The 18193-nt window shown below is 38.2% G+C and overlaps 1 protein-coding gene across 1 annotated transcript in view; it reads left to right on the top strand.

Moving 5' to 3' along the window:
* The window catches only part of LOC128548896 (uncharacterized), a 47153-nt gene that overhangs the window by 6320 nt on the left and 22640 nt on the right, over positions 1–18193 (top strand). Inside the window, exon 3 of the mRNA XM_053524507.1 lies at positions 10357–10490. Coding sequence (XP_053380482.1) covers positions 10357–10490 — 134 coding nt within the window. The remainder of the gene's footprint in view (positions 1–10356; positions 10491–18193) is intronic.

Genomic DNA, 18193 nt, shown 5'->3' with positions numbered 1-18193 from the left:
GTACAAGAAAATAGTACACTGCATGTACACCGCAGATACTTCGAAATTTATAACACTTATATTTAGTTGCATTAAAGTTGTTTCCCCTTGATGCAGTTACGCCATTTTCTTCAGATGTTTACCAAATTACATGCTACAAAAAATGATTTATTTCATTGAAAAGTGGATGAAGAAAAGCATACTAATTTATTTGATAACATCAATCTACATTATTTTGGTAAGGGTAAATACTTATTGATGCATGTCACTTATCTTTTTTCTGTTTTTTCTGTCCAAATGATCAGCATTTGCATAAGAAAGTTGGTGGGGTAAGGAATTTACATTATCACAGCAGTTTCGCCACAAGAGTACACAGCATGTATGCAGCAGGAGTACACAGCATGTACGCCGCAGGACTTGGGCCAGGAGTACACAGAATGTACGCCGCAGGAGTACACAGCATGTACGCCACAGGACTCGGGCTAGGAGTACACAGAATGTACACCGCAGAAGTACACAGCATGTACGCCGCAGGGGTAGTACACCGCAGGCTCATTTGCATGTGAAAAGTGTATGTGCCGCGTACATGCTGCGTACTATTTCTCGCATACTAAATTCCTCCAGCGTACATTCTGTGTACTATGTAGTCCACAGCATGTACGCAGCAAGTAGTACGCGGCAGAGCTCATTTGCATGTCAAAAGTGTACTACAAACGTACTATCGGTGTATGTGCGGTGTATATCCTGCGTACTATTTAAAGCCCTTGATTTCAGTACACATCATGTACGCATCATATACGCTGAATGTACACAGCAAGAGTACGCAGCAGGCCTTTTTCTTCTGTAAGGGACGGTATGTTTCGCCCAGATACGTGAAAATATAAATTTGTTAAGGTATCTTTCGACGTATTATTTAGCATGGATGATTTGAACTGTGAATATATACTTTTTACACTTAACATTTAATTCCACGAGTACACACATATACATATATATTTACCTTTACCCTTTATACAACAGGAATATATTTGTTTTACCTGTAAGATTAAAACATTAACCCCTCGTGAAAAAATAATGCATGTGGCGTTCACAGTTGATTTATAATTGTAATATTACATTTTGACGTTACACTGAAACAAACAAACCCTTTTTGCATATTCATTTATATAAAACAAACAAACAAAAACGGGAAACAATGTTTATTTTGTTTGATTGAGAGTAACACCGAAACGACACAATGAACTTTCCCAGGTTTTGTTGGTGGGGAAAGGCTACAGGGGTCCCTCCAGACATTTTTGAGGCTCAGACTAGTACCTAGATCGAGGACACTAACCTCAGTTGGATGGCTTCCTTACGTGAAAAGTTTCACACCTCAAGTGGGTTTTTGTTCCCGTCGGTGATGGGCGAGGAATTCGAAGTCAGCGACCATGACCATCAAGTTTTTCTTTTGCAAGTATAAAACATAAATATTCAATTAAATTTCGTAGACATAACTGATACTCTCAATGACATTTACCAGTCGGAAGTTACAAATGGTTTGCGAATACACCATACTTTTAAATACAAAAGTTTACACACAATGTGGGGTCGGAAAGCACGAAATTTACGTTCTTGAACGTATATGTGAATAGTTACCTTTGAAATGTAAACAAAGGCATAAAAGTAACTGTTTTCATGTTCGTGGTAAGGATCGACTTGTGATTGTCAATGTTCCCGATACGGAATATATATATGAATGTATAATCACGAGCCGTTTCATCTTACAGGACTTATAAGAACATAGTAAGCGGTTGTTTATTTATTGTATTTATGTTCTAGTAACCTTTGACACTGATTTCGAGGACAGACGGGTTTGTGACATATACATGTCTGTTGTTGGGCTGGAAAAAGATAGATCCAAAATTTAAACTAAAAAACTATATTACATAAATGTTTCGTTATTTCTGTGCATACAATTCGGCTGTTTGAAGGTTAGAATATCAGAAAATTACAGGAATAAAACATGTCTTTGAAAAAGTGCCGATCTTTCATCACTTGTTTGGTTGGCGCATGATTACAAATTTAATGTTAGTAGGCCGTGATGTCCATTGAAGCCGTGTAAAGTGATAATTTTGATGACACGTTGGTTTTATTTTGTAATTGTGAGTGATCGTTAAGTGATCAGAAAGATCGGACAGTGGGATGTTATAAAAAAAGTGATGTTTTATTTAGATTAGAAAGTCAATCGTACTCTACAATAAGGAACTCTAAGGTAAAATACTCCTTTTATTTCGTTCACTGAAGAAAACATGGCGGACATAGTTTTGTGAAAGAGCGGTGCACGTGTGATTCGTGTAACATAGTTTAACGGCGTTTTCTTAGAAAACTAACGCTCAGCTCATTTACACTGACATACCCTTGATTGAAGAATATATATATTGTATATATATGAGAGACTTACGGTACCAAATAATTACCCCGAAAACTTCTATGCATTTTCTTCTAGTGCACTGTTGGGACATGTTTTTGAGTGTCATTGATACTTTACAATTTATTCGGAGATACATTTTCTTATAATTATTAGTTTCTTTTCGATCCCCGTGCATTTCTCGCGTTGTTACAACAATCTCAGTTTTACATAGGAAGTTTGCATTGTCGAAATAGCATAGTCCTTACCCCACCAACTTTCTTATGCAAATGCTGATCATTTGGACAGAAAAAACAGAAAAAAGATAAGTGACATGCATCAATAAGTATTTACCCTTACCAAAATAATGTAGATTGATGTTATCAAATAAATTAGTATGCTTTTCTTCATCCACTTTTCAATGAAATAAATCATTTTTTGTAGCATGTAATTTGGTAAACATCTGAAGAAAATGGCGTAACTGCATCAAGGGGAAACAACTTTAATGCAACTAAATATAAGTGTTATAAATTTCGAAGTATCTGCGGTGTACATGCAGTGTACTATTTTCTTGTACAAGTCCCTCCTGCGTACATGCAGTGTACTCCTTAAATTTTCAGAGTCTGTGCTGCGTACTTGAAGTGTACTAGTGACCTCCTGCGTACATGCTGTGTACTCGTCGAAATAGTACGCGGCATGTACGCGGCATGCGGTGTATGTAAAATGTACTCCTCTGGTGTACTACTGTGTTTGCGGCATATACACAGCAAATACGCAGCATGTACGCCACAGAGGCTTGCTTCTGTAAGGGTGCGACTCTGAGAACATTTCAAGTGAAGAATGGTTTAATTATTTTAAGAAGTTATTTGTAAACTCATATGCAGAAAGCAACATAGGTGGAAAAAATATTTTTGAAGGCATGAATCATGTACGTGATATTGAGCTATTGGACATGGAAATAAATGATGATGAAATACTTAAAGGTTTACATTTGTTACATAATGCGCGTGCAGCCGGTATAGATGGAACGTGTATTGAAATGTATAAAAACACTATTAACATTGTCTTACCGTATCTAAACAAATTATTTAATAAAATACTTTCTACTGGCAATATTCCACCGGAGTGGTGTGAAAGTATAATCACACCGATACACAAAAAAGGCTCAAAAACCGATCCGAACAATTATAGAGCCATCTCAGTTGTTAACAGTTTGAGTAAATTATCTATGAAAGTTCTTAGTAATCGTTTAACATTTTGGGCAGTGAGCAACGCAGTGATTGACGAAGCACAAGCCGGGTTTAGAAGTGGTTACTCAACCACAGACAACATTTTCAGCCTACAAGCAGTTATACAAAAATATCTTTCTAAACGAAATGGTCGTGTGTATGTCTTCTTTATCGATTATATGAAGGCTTTTGATAATTGCATCCACGTACAACTGTGGAATAGCCTTGTGCGGAAAGGTATAAATAACAACAGTAAATTTCTTTCAGTCTTCAAGTCTATGTATAAACAGTTAAAATCTTGTATAAAACTTAAGGACGGTCTAACAGGTTTCTTCCAGTGTGAAATTGGAACGAAATAAGGTTGTGTCAGTTCTACTATTATTTTTTCTTTGTTCATAAACGATTTGATTGAGTATGTGAATCTAAAATGTGGAAGTGGTATTTTTATTACTAGTGACATTGCAGAATTGTATGCGTTGATGTTCGCGGATGACGTGTCGACAGTAGCAGAGACCGTTATTAAATTACAGAACCAATTAAATATTGTTAGTGACTTCTGTGATGAGACTGGAATGAAACTGAACCTAGATAAGTCTAAAATTATGGTATTCCGTCGAGGTGGACCTCTTAGGCATTGTTAAAAGTGGACTTTTAAGGGACAAACCATTGAAGTTGTTAGTATATACAAATATCTGGGAACGTTTTTTACACCAAAGTTATCATATTCGTTTCTGTAAAAGGATAGCTTGTTTAAACCAAAGTGTGGCTAATTTTTTTGCGCTAAGTGAGTGTGGTAGACTTCCTTTACATGTCACCTACATGTCACGATGTATTAAATACTGGATGAAATTAACTAGAATGCATGAAGGAAGATACCCTAAGCAATGTTACATCATGTTACGACGCCTAGATGACGCTGGTCGTACAACATGGGCGACACACGTTAAAAATCTTCTGTTCCAGTACGGATTTAGCTTTGCCTGGATCGCGAATGAAATTGGTGACATTAACTTGTTCATGAGTCTATTCGAACTCCATCTTAAGGACTTTGCAACACAATCTATATCGGCGGACATTAACACGTCACCGAAATCATTACAGTACAAATTGTATAAAAGTGCTTTAAATCCAGAAACATATTTATCGCTCCCACTAACTTATAGACAGAAGCATGTAAATTTGTAAATACATGTTATTACATTAGGCACAATGTTGCTAACCTTTGTAATACAAAATTATATGGCAAAACATTTTGATACAAAACATAGTAACATTTGATGATTGTGCAAGTTATTGTTTTAATGTATGTTTGTTTATAATGTTACCTTAAATCTTAAGTTATGTTATTTGTATTTTGGGCCAGAGGCCTTGTATTGCAATAAAACCGTATCGTATCGTATCATGGGTTCTAGAGTAACTGCCCCTGAAAGGGGCAAAATTTTCTGTTTGGCCTTTTCAGCCATATAGAGGTTTTATTTATGCTTTGATTTTATACAGACTTGCACAGAATGATTATCTTGATGATCTCTAGGCCTGGATCGAAACTAGGTTATGTCGGGTCAAAAACAAGGTCACCCAGTCAAATCAAAGGAAAAGTGTGTTAACACGATTGTTCATTTGATGTGCATGAAACTTGGTCAGAATGTTCGTCTTCATGAAATATCGTATGAATTTTTATCTGGGTCATGTGGGGTCAAAAACTAGGTCCCCAGGTCAAATCAAAGAATAAGCTTGTTTACACCCTAGGGGGCGGGTGGGGGTACACATTTTTAGCTCACAAGAGCACATAGTGCTCAAGGTGAGCTATTGTGACTGGTCATTGTCCGTCGTCTGTCAATATTTGCCTTGTGAACAATCTAGAGGCCACATTTGTGACCCAATCTTTATGAAACTTGGTCAGAATGTTTGTCTTGATGATCTCTAGGTCAAGTTTGAAACTGGGTCATGTGGGGTCAAAAAACTAGGTCAGTAGGTTAGATCAAAGGAAAAGCTTGTGAACACTCTAGAGACCACATTTGTGATCCAATCTTTATGAAACTTGGTCAGAATGTTAGTCTTGATGATTTCTAGGTCAGATTTGAAACTGGATCATGTGGGGTTAAAAACTAGGTCAGTAGGTCAGATCAAAGGAAAAGCTTGTGAACACTCTAAAGACAACATTTTTGACCCAACCTTTATGAAACTTGGTCAGAATGTTTGTCTTGATGATTTCTAGATCAAGGTCGAAACTGGATCATGTTGGGTCAAAAACTAGATCAGTAGGTCAGATCAAAGGAAAAGCTTGTGAACACTCTAGAGACCACATTTTTGACCCAATCTTTATGAAACTTTGTCAGAATGATAGTCTTAATGATTTCTAGGTGAAATTTGAAACTGGGTCATGTGGGGTCAAAAACTAGGTCAGTAGTTCAGATCAAAGAAATAGCTTGTGAACACTCTAAAGACCATATTTGGGACCCAATCATTATGAAACCTGGTCAGAATGTTAGCCTTGATGATCTCTAGGTCACGTTCAAAACAGGGTCATGTCTGGTCAAAAACTAGGTCAGTAGGTCAGATCAGGAAAAGCTTGTGAACACTGTAGAGACCACATTTGTGACCCAATCTTTATGAAACTTGGTCAGAATGTTATTCATGGTGATATCTAGGTCAAGTTCGAAACTGTCTCATGTTTGGTCAAAAACAAGGTCACCCGAACACTAAAGGCCACAGTTGTGACCCAGTATTTATGAAACTTAGTCAGAGAGTTTGTCTTGATGATTTCTAGGTCAAGATTAAATCTTGGTCATGTGGGGTCAAAAACTAGGTCACCTGGTCAGATCAAAGGAAAAGCTTGTGAACACTTTAGCGGCCACAGTTGTAACTCAATCTTTATGAAACTGGGTCAGAATGTTTGTCTTAATCATTTCTAGGTCAAGTTTGAATCTGGGTCATGTGGGATAAAAAACTAGGTCACTAGGCCAGGTCAAAGGAAAATCTTTTCAACACTCTAGAGACCACAATTTAAGTTTGAAACTCATGAGAATTAGTTAGAATGTTTGTTTTGATAATATATAGGTCAAGTTCAAATCTGGGTCATGTGGGGTCAAAAACTAGGTCACCTGGTCAAATCAAAGGAAAAGCTTGTGAACACTAGAAGCCACAGATATAACCAAATCTTTATGAAATTTAGTCAGAATGTTTGTCTTGATGATCTTTAGAACAAGTTTGACTCTTGGTCATGTGGGGTCAAAAACTAGGTCAATAGGCCAGATCAACTCTAGTGAGCGATATATAGAGCCATCATGGCCCTCTTGTTTATTCTATCTTCATAAATTTTGGTCAGAATGTTTGTCATGTCTTGGACAAGATCATATCTGGGTCATGTGGGGTCAAAAACTAGGTCACTAGGTTAAATCAAAGAAAATGTTTGTTTACACTCAAGATGCCACGTTTTTTGGTCCAATCTTACTGAAAATTGGTCAGAATATTTGTTTCCATGTAATCTCTAGGTAAAACATATTTACACTGTTATGGTGTGTTACTCAGGTGAGTGACCTAGGGCCATCTTGGTTCTCTTGTTAGCATGTTTTGGTTCAGTGATTTTTAGCTCGATTTTTCGAAGAAGAAGTAGAGCTATTGCACTTGCCCCGATGTCAGCTTCAGCGTCGGCGTCATCGTTGTTAAAGTTTTTTATAAAGTCAAAATATTTCTGTTACTATGAAAGCTATTGACTTAAAACTTAAAATACTTATTAACTATCAAAGTCTTCACCAGGAGAAACAATCCCCATAACTCTGATTTGAATTTTGACAGAATTATGCTACTTTTTGACTTTTTTGTTAAAATGTATGATAAGGTCAAATATCTCTGTTATCTCTGTTACTATTAAAGCTTTTGACTTGAAAGTTAAAATAGTTATTTACTATCAAAGTCTACACCAGGAGAAACAATCCCCATTACTCTGATTTGAATTCTGATTTGTATTTTGACACATTGAGTTATGTCCCTTTTTAACTTGGATTTTTATGCCCCCGGCATCTACTGATGCGGGAGGCATATAGTGATTGACCTGCCCGTCCGTTCATTTGTCCGTCCATCCGTCCGTACGTACGAGGTTAACCAAATGGGACCATTTCGTCTAGCATCAATACCCCTTACTAGAATAACTTGATACTAATGCAGATATAACCTGTGACCATTCCTCATCTTCAGACATCACCTTACCTCAGTTTGACCTTGACCTCGTTTTGGACTTAGGTTGCTTTATATGGGCCATCTCTTGGTTAACCATATGGGACCGTTTCGTCTAGCATCAATACCCCTTACTAGAATGACTTGATACTAATGCAGATGTAACCTGTGACCATTCCTCATCTTCAAACATCACCTGATCTCAGTTTGACCTTGACCTCGTTTTGGACTGAGGGGCAAAATCTATCAACAAGGGTGCCACCGGGGGCATCAAGCGTTTATTGAACCCAGCTCATTGTTTTTTACTGGAAAAGCTCTAATTCAGAGTCAAGCACTTCAAGAAAAGTCTAGCGTGCTGTCTTACAGACAGCTCTTCTTAGTTTATGAAGTTGCCACTTCTTTTATATTATTGGGCAGATTTCCAACAAACCTTACAGGAGTGATCAGTACCAAGCTGCATTGTTTTGCATATTTTTGGGATGTTGTGGTTCATTTATGTTCAGGAGAGCTATGGCCCTTGCTTTGTTGTATTTATACCCCCACAAAACGAAGTTTGGGTGGTATATAGGAGTGAGCTTGTCGGTCTGTCAGTCTGTCTGTCCATCTGTTGGTTTTTATTGTTTCCGGATGATAACTCATGAAAGGCTTGACCAATTTAAATAATTTTTGGTACACAGGTGTAATATCAGAAAATACAGGTCAAGTTCGACTTTGGTGTCAGTAGGTCAAATGTCAAGGTCACAGTGACCCTGAAGAGTGAAACGGTTTCTGGATGATTACTTAAGAATGATTGGGCCTAGGATTATAAATTTTGGTACACAGGTGTAACATCATGAAATACAGGTCAGGTTTGACTTTGAGGTCAGTAGGTCAAAAGTCAAGGTTTCAGTGACTTGGAACAGTAAAATGGTTTCCGCATGATAACTTGAGAAAGCTTAGGTCTAGGATCATAATTTTTTGTACACGGGTGTAACATGATAAAATACAGATCAGGATCGACTTTGAGGTTAGTAGGTCAAAGGTCAAGGTCATAATGACACGAAACAGTTAAAGGGTTTCCAGATGATAGCTTGAGGAGGCTTTGGCCTAGGATCATGAAAATTGATAGCAGGGTTTGGTTATGACCAGCAGATGACAAGTAATGATTTTGAGGTCAGTAGGTCACAGGTCAAGGTCACAGTGACCTGGAACATTTAAAATGGTTTTCGGACAAAACTTCAGAACGCTTTGGACTAGGATCATGAAACTTGATAGGGAGTTTGATCATGACCAGCAGATGACCCCTATTGATTTTGAGTTCCAAAGGTCAAAGGTCAGAGTGACCTGGAACATTTAAACCTTTTCCGTACGATAACTTGAGAATGCTTGGGCTGAGGATCATGAAACTTCATAGGGAGGTTGATCATGGCCAGCAGATGATCTGTTTTGATTTTGAGGTCAGTAGGTCAAAGGTTAAGCAAGTTCGGCTTTGAATTGGCTTAGTTGTGTGACAAGGCCATATTGTAGGGGTATAAATTCATCATTCCTGTGACAACTCCTGTTTTCCTTGGGGTAACAGATCTGATACCACCAGTAGGGATTACACCAGACTTCACAAAACTTGAAGTGATCATTGCCAAGCCTAGTTGTGCATTATCATGTGCATGCTATGCTCAGTTCATTGTTTATTAAGTTCATAGCGCTATGCTCAGTTCATTGTTTATTAAGTTCATAGTGTCAGTATTGTCCTTGTAATGAGATTCATGGTTCAGTCTGTGAATCGTTGACCCTGACTTGTGGATCAGATCACTACATGCCCGACGATTTACAGTACAGTTGCTTGAAAATACTAAAGATTGTTATGCTCCCTGAAGGGGGAGCACATATTTGCCGCTTTGTCTGTCCGTCCGTCCATCCGTCACCCTTTTGTACGGAGTATAACTTGAAAAAGTATTAACAGAATTTGATTGAAACTTCACATTATTATAGAGGCCGTTGATCAAAGAATCATAACTCTACCTTACGTAGTTTTTTAATTATCTCCCTTTATTATACAAAATAAGGCTTGTCTTGAGCATTACTTGCAAGGTATTAATGGCATTTTATTGAAACTTCACAAAATGAATTTAGGCCTTTGAAGAGAAGTGCAGTCAAAAAACCATAACTCTACTTTACGTAGTTTTTGAATTATCTCCCTTTAATCATTGTTTTTTTCTTTTTATTACCTCCATTTTTTTTTTGAAGGGTAGGGGGAGGGGTTCTAATACTTTTTCCCCCATGCTGGGACAAGCACATGCGTTGGGGAGCATCATTAGGTTTTACCAATTCCTCGTTATACAATATACATACTACCAATTCCTCGTTATACAATATACATACTACCAATTCCTCGTTATACAATATACATACTACCAATTCCTCGTTATACAATATACTTACTATTATTGTAGTGTTTATTTCTTGGTAGGGTTGACAATTTTGTTAGAAGTATTCTGAAAATTTGAAAGAATGGATATTTTTCAATGCTCTTTATTAAAACTTTTAAATTTTAAATAAGTATATTGACATGTTACATTTTGTGCGATTATTTATTTTGTATCATTCTACTAGCAAGTGACAGACCTTGATGCGACAGTTGAAGCAAGCCTTTGTACTGAGCCAAGTGATGGTGCTGACCAGGCATTGACATATAGATCTCCGATATACCGACCTAAACACTTGCGTATTGATAAACCTCCAGAAAGGTAAGTCCATTTATTAATCCCCCGCAGTGGTGGAGGGATTTTAGGAATGGTCTGCGTCAGTCCGTCCGTCCGTCCTTCCGTCCGTCCTTCCATCCGTAACAAAATCGTGTCCGGTCCATATCTCCTAAACCCCTTGAAGGATTTTCATGAAACTTGGGTCAAATGATCACCTCATCAAGACGATGTGCAGAACTCATGAGTCAGCCTTGTCGGTTCAAGGTCAAGGTCACAACTCAAGGTCAAAGGTTTGAGCCTGCCATTTTGTGTCCTCTCTATATCTCCTAAACCCCTTGAAGGAATTTTATAAAACTTGGGTCAAATGATAACCTCATCAAGACGATGTGCAGAACCCATGAGTCAGCCATGCCGGCTCAAGGTCAAGGTCACAACTCAAGGTCAAAGGTTTGAGTCTTCCATTTTGTGTCCGCTCTATATCTCTTAAATCCCTTGAAGGAATTTTATAAAACTTAGGTCAAATGATCACCTCATCAAGATGATGTGCAGAACACATGAGTCAGTCATGCTGGCTCAAGGTCAAGGTCACAACTTAGGGTCAAAAGTTTGAACCTTCCATTTTGTGTCCGCTCTATATCTCCTAAACCCCTTGAAGGATTTTCATCAAACTTGGGTCAAACGATCACCTCATCAAGGCGATGTGCAGAACCTATAAGTCAGCCTTGTTGGCTCAAGGTCAAGGTCACAACTGAAGGTCAAAGGTTTGAGCCTTCCATTTTGTGTCCTCTCTATATCTCCTAAACCCCTTGAAGGAATTTTATAAAACTTGGGTCAAATGATTACCTCATCAGAACGATGTGCAGAAATTATGAGTCAACCATGCCAGCTCAAGGTCAAGGTCACAACTAAGGGTCGAAGGTTTGAGCCTTCCGTTTGGTGTCCACTCTGTATCTCCTTAACCCCTTGAAGGATTTTCATCAAACTTGGGTCAAATGATCACCTCATCAAGAACTCATGAGTCAGCCATGTCAACTCAAGGTCAAGGTCACAACTGAAGGTCAAAGGTTTCAGCTCTGTATCTCCTAAACCCCTTGAAGGATTTTCATGGAACTTTGGTCAAATGATCACCTCATCAAGACGTTGTGCAGAATTCATGAGTCAGCCATATCAGTTCATGGTCAAGGTCACAACTGAAGGTGAAAGGTTTCAGCTCTGTATCTCCTAAACCCCTAAACCCCTTGAAGGATTTTCATCAAACTTGGGTCATATGATCGCCTCATCAAGAACTCATGAGTCAGCCATGTCAACTCAAGGTCAAGGTCACAACTGAAGGTCAAAGGTTTCAGCTCTGTATCTCCTAAACCCCTTGAAGGATTTTTATGAAACTTTGGTCTAATGATCACCTTATCAAGACGTTGTGCAGAATTCATGAGTCAGCCATGTCAGTTCAAGGTCAAGGTCACAGCTAAAATCAAAGCTTTTACCCTTTCACTATCCATAGCAGTGGCGGGGGATTTAGCTGTCTTTCAGACTGCCTTGTTTCTATATAGTATACAACACATTGTGTCAAATACTGTAAATGTATTTCTTGGATTACATGGTCAGGCCTAAAAAAAATTCTTTGTTTCCAGTAACATGCACAAAAAAATTAGGGTAGGTAGGTCGGAATTCGTTTTTTTTTTTGGAATTTTTTTTTCCATTAAGGAAGACTTTTCGGAAATTATTTTTGTGTCAAAAAATGAATACAAATCAGGGGGTTATGCCTTTAGAGCATCAGTAAGTTGATTTCTAACATCACTGACCATGTTTAAAGCATAAAAAGTACAGTTTTGCAACTTTTTGTTAAAAAGTCAAAAAAGTTATTCTCCAAGGCCATAAAAACATTTAGGGTAGGGCGGCGTCCGTCGTCTGTGTGGCGTGTGTAAACTTTTGCTTGCGAGCACTCTAGAGGTCACATTTTTCATGGGATCTTTATGAAAGTTGGTCAGAATGTTTATCTTTATGATATCTAGGTCAATTTTGAAACTGGGTCATGTGCGGTCCAAAACTAGGTTAGTAGGTCTAAAAATAGAGAAACCTTGTGACCTCTCTAGAGGCCATATTTTTATAAAGGATCTTCATGAAAATTGGTCAGAATATTTACCTTGATGATATCTAGGTCAAGTTTGAAACTGGGTCACGTGCGGTCAAAAACTAGGTCAGTAGGTCTGAAAATAGAAAAACCTTTTGACCTCTCTAGAGGCCATATTTTTCAATGGATCTTCATTAAAATTGGTCAGAATGTTTTACCTTGATGATATCTAGGTCAAGTTTGAAACTGGGTTACGTGCGTTCAAAAACTAGGTCAGTAGGTCTAAAAATAGAAAAACCTTTTGACCTCTCTAGAGGCCATATTTTTCATGAGATGTTCTTGAAAATTGGTGAGAATGTTTACCTTGATGATATCTAGGTCAAGTTCAAAACTGGGTCACGTGCCTTTTAAAACTAGGTCATTAGGTCAAATAATAGAAAAACCTTGTGACCTCTCTAGAGGCCATATTTTTCAATGGATCCTTATGAAAATTGGTCAGAATTTTTATCTTGATATATCTAGGTCAAGTGCAAAACTAGGTCACATGAGCTCAAAAAGTAGGTCACTATGTCAAATATAGAAAAAACGATGTCATACTCAGTTCAAAACTGGGTCATGTTGGGACAGGTGAGCAATTCAGGACCATCATGGTCCTCTTGTTTCACTTCTAACAATTTCATTTCAGATTTAAATATACATATAGATCTAACCTAGATTCTGATTAAAGATATTGTGAAATTGTCGACAGTTAGGTCAGTTTATAATATGTTTGTAAAGATAATTAAATCAGCGGTAACTTTAGATGGCAATATAGGTTTTCACATACATGTGATACATCCCAGATTGCCCGGGATTGTCCCGAAAATTACATACTCGTCCCGGTGTCCCGGACAGGGTTGAGAAGTCCCGGAAAAAATAAATATATAGGAACAAATAAAAATAATCCAAAAAAAAAATGTTTTTTGTCTATAAATTGTTCAATTTTACACAATAAATAGTCCGCGGTGTCACATTGTTTATTCCTAATCAGTTTCATGCCCTCGAGCGGGACACGTGTTTATTCGCGCGACGATCTTTTGATGACACTGATTAAGTTACAGTCAGTTATTATGATGACCCTGATTAAAAACTGACAGGATTATGCAATCAATAACTGTTTTATGATACTTAAATTAGGAAGAAAAGTCGTAAATCTCTTTGTTTTTAGCTTGTTGGCGGTAAAGCTACATGTAGCCTTTATGGAAGAGATTATTGAAAACGGTCAATTAAATGATAATTATTTCAAAAGGTTGTAATCATTTAAGATCTAGATCGATTGTCACACATATTCTAAATTAAAATGTTAAATGCCTTTGCCGACCGACGGATGAAAATTGACCCAACTCCATATATTTTATATTGTCGATTTTTATCTACAAAATTTATTTTATTCCTTGAAGGATTCAATTTAATCATTAGATAAATAGACAGATGTTTAAGCTTTAGAATAATACCAAATTATCTAGAATCTAAATCACGATGACCTGGTTGATTCTTATAATCAACGTATATAGTAAGTCTCTTAATTCTGTTCACCTCTGGAACGCAATAAATTCCCGTGCCAAACTATAGATGTGTATTCCCTGTACATGTATTTACCTCCCTTAGAAAGCTAGACGATATTTGCAGCACATAAATACAAGCGAGTGAACATTTTTTATTTCTGGAAACTACACGTAATAGTATGATATTTTTGCATGAAACAGACGAATACCAAAGTCATGGTGTATGTCCCGGACAAAAGGTAAAAATCCCGGAAATTTTAACTCAGAATCCCGGAAACGTTCTGAAAAATTATGGCATGTATGTTTTCATCAGGAAACTGTTGGTTCAAATTGGTTGAAGAAAATTTGCATTTGCGAGTTAAAATGTTCCCAGAAAGTAGTCTGCCAGTTCAATCTGATTGATAGCAAGATAAGTAAGGTTAACTTCCGGTTATAATCGGTTTAATTTTCGTCTGCATTCTGCTGCCTTAGGCAATGTTATCGGCATAGAGTTTGGAATACACGGGGTAATAAACAGTCCGCTCTGTCGATTTTCTACACTAGCTGACTGCGGGCTACTGTCTCACTTGGCATAATTATGTAGCTTTTGAATAAAATAATCACCAGTTCCTGTTGCCAGAATGAAAAAATATCCGCCATTTAAATAAAATAATTGCAAATGGCGATAATGGCGACTGGCAGTGTGAGCCCTGATGGTTCTGTACGAATTTTGCCCGATTGTCTTCAGTGCTTACGAAAAGTTTTATCATATATAGGATGAATAAATATACAGGCTTATGAAAAAGAAATCATAAAGAAAATCTTGATTATATGGGTGTGATTGTATATTTGTAGCCAAAATTTGCTATTGCACAGGTTCCATAACTCTATTTTGCTTTTTTTACAAAATAATGACCCTTTTTCGACTAAGAATTTTTGGTAAAGGTTTTGTATGTAAGCTGGTTTCCAGTATCCACTAATGGGAATGGATTGAAATTTCACGCACTTGTTCACTGTCATCATCTGACATGCACTAAGCAAGTCCATAACTCTACTTTGTTTTTCTTTTTTTTTCAAGATTATGCCCCTTTTTCCACTTAGCAGTTTTTGGTTAAGTTTTTGTATGTGACCTGATATCTCAGTATCCACTTATGGGAATGGGTTGAAACTTCACACATATGTTCACTGTCATGGTCTGACATGCACTGTGCAGGTCCCATAACTCTACTTTGCATGTTGTCAAAATTATGCCCCTTTTTCGATTTAGCAGTTTTTTATGCCCCCACTTTGTGGGGAAGCATATAGATTTGCTCTTGTCCGTCCGTCCTTCCGTCCGTCCGTCTGTCCGTCCGTCCTTCCGAAAATGTTGTGTCGCGTGTAGCTCTGATAGTATTTGACGTAGAGTCACAAAACTTTACAGGAATGTTGGTCAGCATGTGTAGTTGTGCAGCTGGGGTTTCGCGTCCGGATTCATTCAGTCATGTAGAAGTTATGGCCCCTGACTTTGTAAAAATTGGTCATTTTAATGTTGTGTCGTGCCTAGCTCCTAAAGTATATGACCTAGAGTCACAAAACTTTACAGGCATGTTGGTCAGCATGTGTAGTTGTGCACCTGGGGTTTCGCGTCCGGATTCATCCAGACATGTAGGAGTTATGGCCCCTGACTTAGTAAAAAATTGGTTATTTTAATGTTGTGTCGCGCATAGCTCCAAAAGTATTTGACCTAGAATCACCAAAGTTTCATGAATGTGTGTCAGCATGTGTAGTTGTGCACCTGGGGTTTCACGTCCGGATTCATGCAGTCATGTAGAAGTTATGGCCCCTGACTTTGTAAAAATTGGTCATTTTAATGTTGTGTCGTGCCTAGCTCCAAAAGTATATGACCTAGAGTCACAAAGCTTTACAGGCATGTTGGTCAGCATGTGTAGGTGTGCACCTGGGGTTTCGCGTCCGAATTCATCCAGTCATGTAGGAGTTATGTCCCCTGACTTAGTAAAAAATTGGTCATTTTAATGTTGTGTTGCGCATAGCCCCAAAAGTATTTGACCTAGAATCATCAAAGTTTACAGGAATGTTGGTCAGCATGTGTAGTTGTGCACCTGGGGTTTCGCATCCGGATTCATTCAGTATTGTAGGAGTTCTGGCCCCTGACTAATGTCATGTAGTGGGGGCATCTGTGTCCCATGGACACATTTCTAGTTTTATTAAATTCTTATATGTAAGCTGGTATCTCAGAACCCACTTTTGGGAATGGATTGAAACTTCACACACTTGTCCACTGTCATGAGCTGATAAGCACTATGCAGGTTCCATAACCCTGTTTCGCATTTTTACAAACGTATGCCCCTTTTTTATGCCCCCCTTCGAAGAAGGAGGGGTATATTGTTTTGCAGATGTCGGTCGGTAGGTCTGTTGGTCTGTCGGTCTGTCAGTCGGTCGGAATGTAGACCAATCCATTTCCGGATGATAACTGAAGAACACTTGGGCCTAGGATCATGAAAGTTGACAGGGAGGTTGGTCATCACAAGCAGATGATCCCTTTTGATTTTGAGGTCTGTATGTCAAAGGTCAAGGTCACAGTGACCCTGAATAGTAAAACGGTTTCCGGATGATAACTCAAGAACACTTGGGCCTAGGATCATGAAAGTTGATAGGGAGGTCGGTAATGACCAGCAGATGACCCCTACTGATTTTGAGGTCAGTATGTTAAAGGTCAAGGTCACAGTGACCCTGAACAGTAAAATGGTTTCCAGATGATAACTCAAGAACGCTTAGGCCTAGGGTCACGAAAGTTGATAGGGAGGTTGGTCATGACCAGCAGATGACCCCTATTGATTTTGAGGTCAGTATGTCAAAGGTCAAGGTCACAGTGACCAGGAACAGTAAAATGGTTTCCAGGCAGTTACTCAAGAGCGCTTGGGCTTAGGATCATGAAAGTTGATAGGGAGGTTGGTAATGACCAGCAGATGACTCCTATTGATTTTGAGGTCAGTATGTTAAAGGTCAAGGTCACAGTGACCCTGAACAGTAAAATGGTTTCCAGATGATAACTCAAGAACGCTTGGGCCTAGTGTCAGGAAAATTAATAGTTAGGTTGGCCATGACTAGCAGATGACTCCTATTGATTTTGAGGTCATTTGGTCAAAGGTCAAGGCCACATTGGTCAGGAACAGTTAAACGGTTTCTGATCTTGTTGTCCACAACCATAGGGCCTAGGGCTTTGATATTTGGTATGTAGCAAAATCTAGTGGTCCTCTACCAAGATTGTTCAGATTAATTCCCTGGGGTCAAATATGGCCCCACCCCGGGGGTCACATGGTTCATATAGACTTATATAGGAAAAAAACTTTGAAAAACCTCCTGTCCAAAACCACAGGGCCTAGGGCTTTGATAGTTTGTACATGACATCATCTAGTGGTCGTCTACTAAGATTGTTCAAATTATTCCCCTAGGGTCAAATATGGCTCCGCCCTGGGGGTCACATGGTTTACATAGACTTATATAGGGAAAAACTTTGAAAATATTCTTGTCCAAACCACAAAGACTATGGCTTTGATATTTTGTAATGTAGCATCATTTAGTGGTTCTCTACCAAGTTTGTTCAAATTATCCCTCTAGGGTCAAATGTGGCCCCGCCCCAGGGGTCATATGGTTCATATAGACTTATATAGGGAAAAACTTAGAATCTTCATGTCCATAACTTACATTATTCATATTTGGACCACATGTATAGTTTTGAGTGGCAAGATGAACCTTGACATGAGTTGACCTTGGTCTTGACCTAGTGACCTACTTTCACATTTCTGTAGCTACAGCCTTCAAATTTGGACCACATGCATAGGTTTGTGTACCGAAAAAAACTTTGACCTTGAGATTGACCTAGTGACCTACTTTGACATTTCTGAAGGTACAGGCTTCAAATTTGGACCACTTGTATAGTTTTGTGTTTCGAAATAAAATTTGACCTTGATTTTGACCTAGTGACCTACTTTCACATTTCTCAAGCTACAGCCTTCAAAATTTGGACCACATACACATTGTTTTGTATCAAAATGAAATTTGACCTTGATTTTGAAATTTAGCTAGTCTTGAAATTTGGAACATTCAAAAATGGCTCAGTGGATGGCGCCAAGATCACTCTGTAATCTCTTGTT

Source organism: Mercenaria mercenaria, chromosome 15 (genome assembly GCF_021730395.1).
Source record: "Mercenaria mercenaria strain notata chromosome 15, MADL_Memer_1, whole genome shotgun sequence".
Lineage (NCBI taxonomy): Eukaryota > Metazoa > Mollusca > Bivalvia > Venerida > Veneridae > Mercenaria > Mercenaria mercenaria.
Note: the sequence above shows the minus strand (reverse complement) of the source record. Positions and strands in the feature narration are given on the sequence as shown.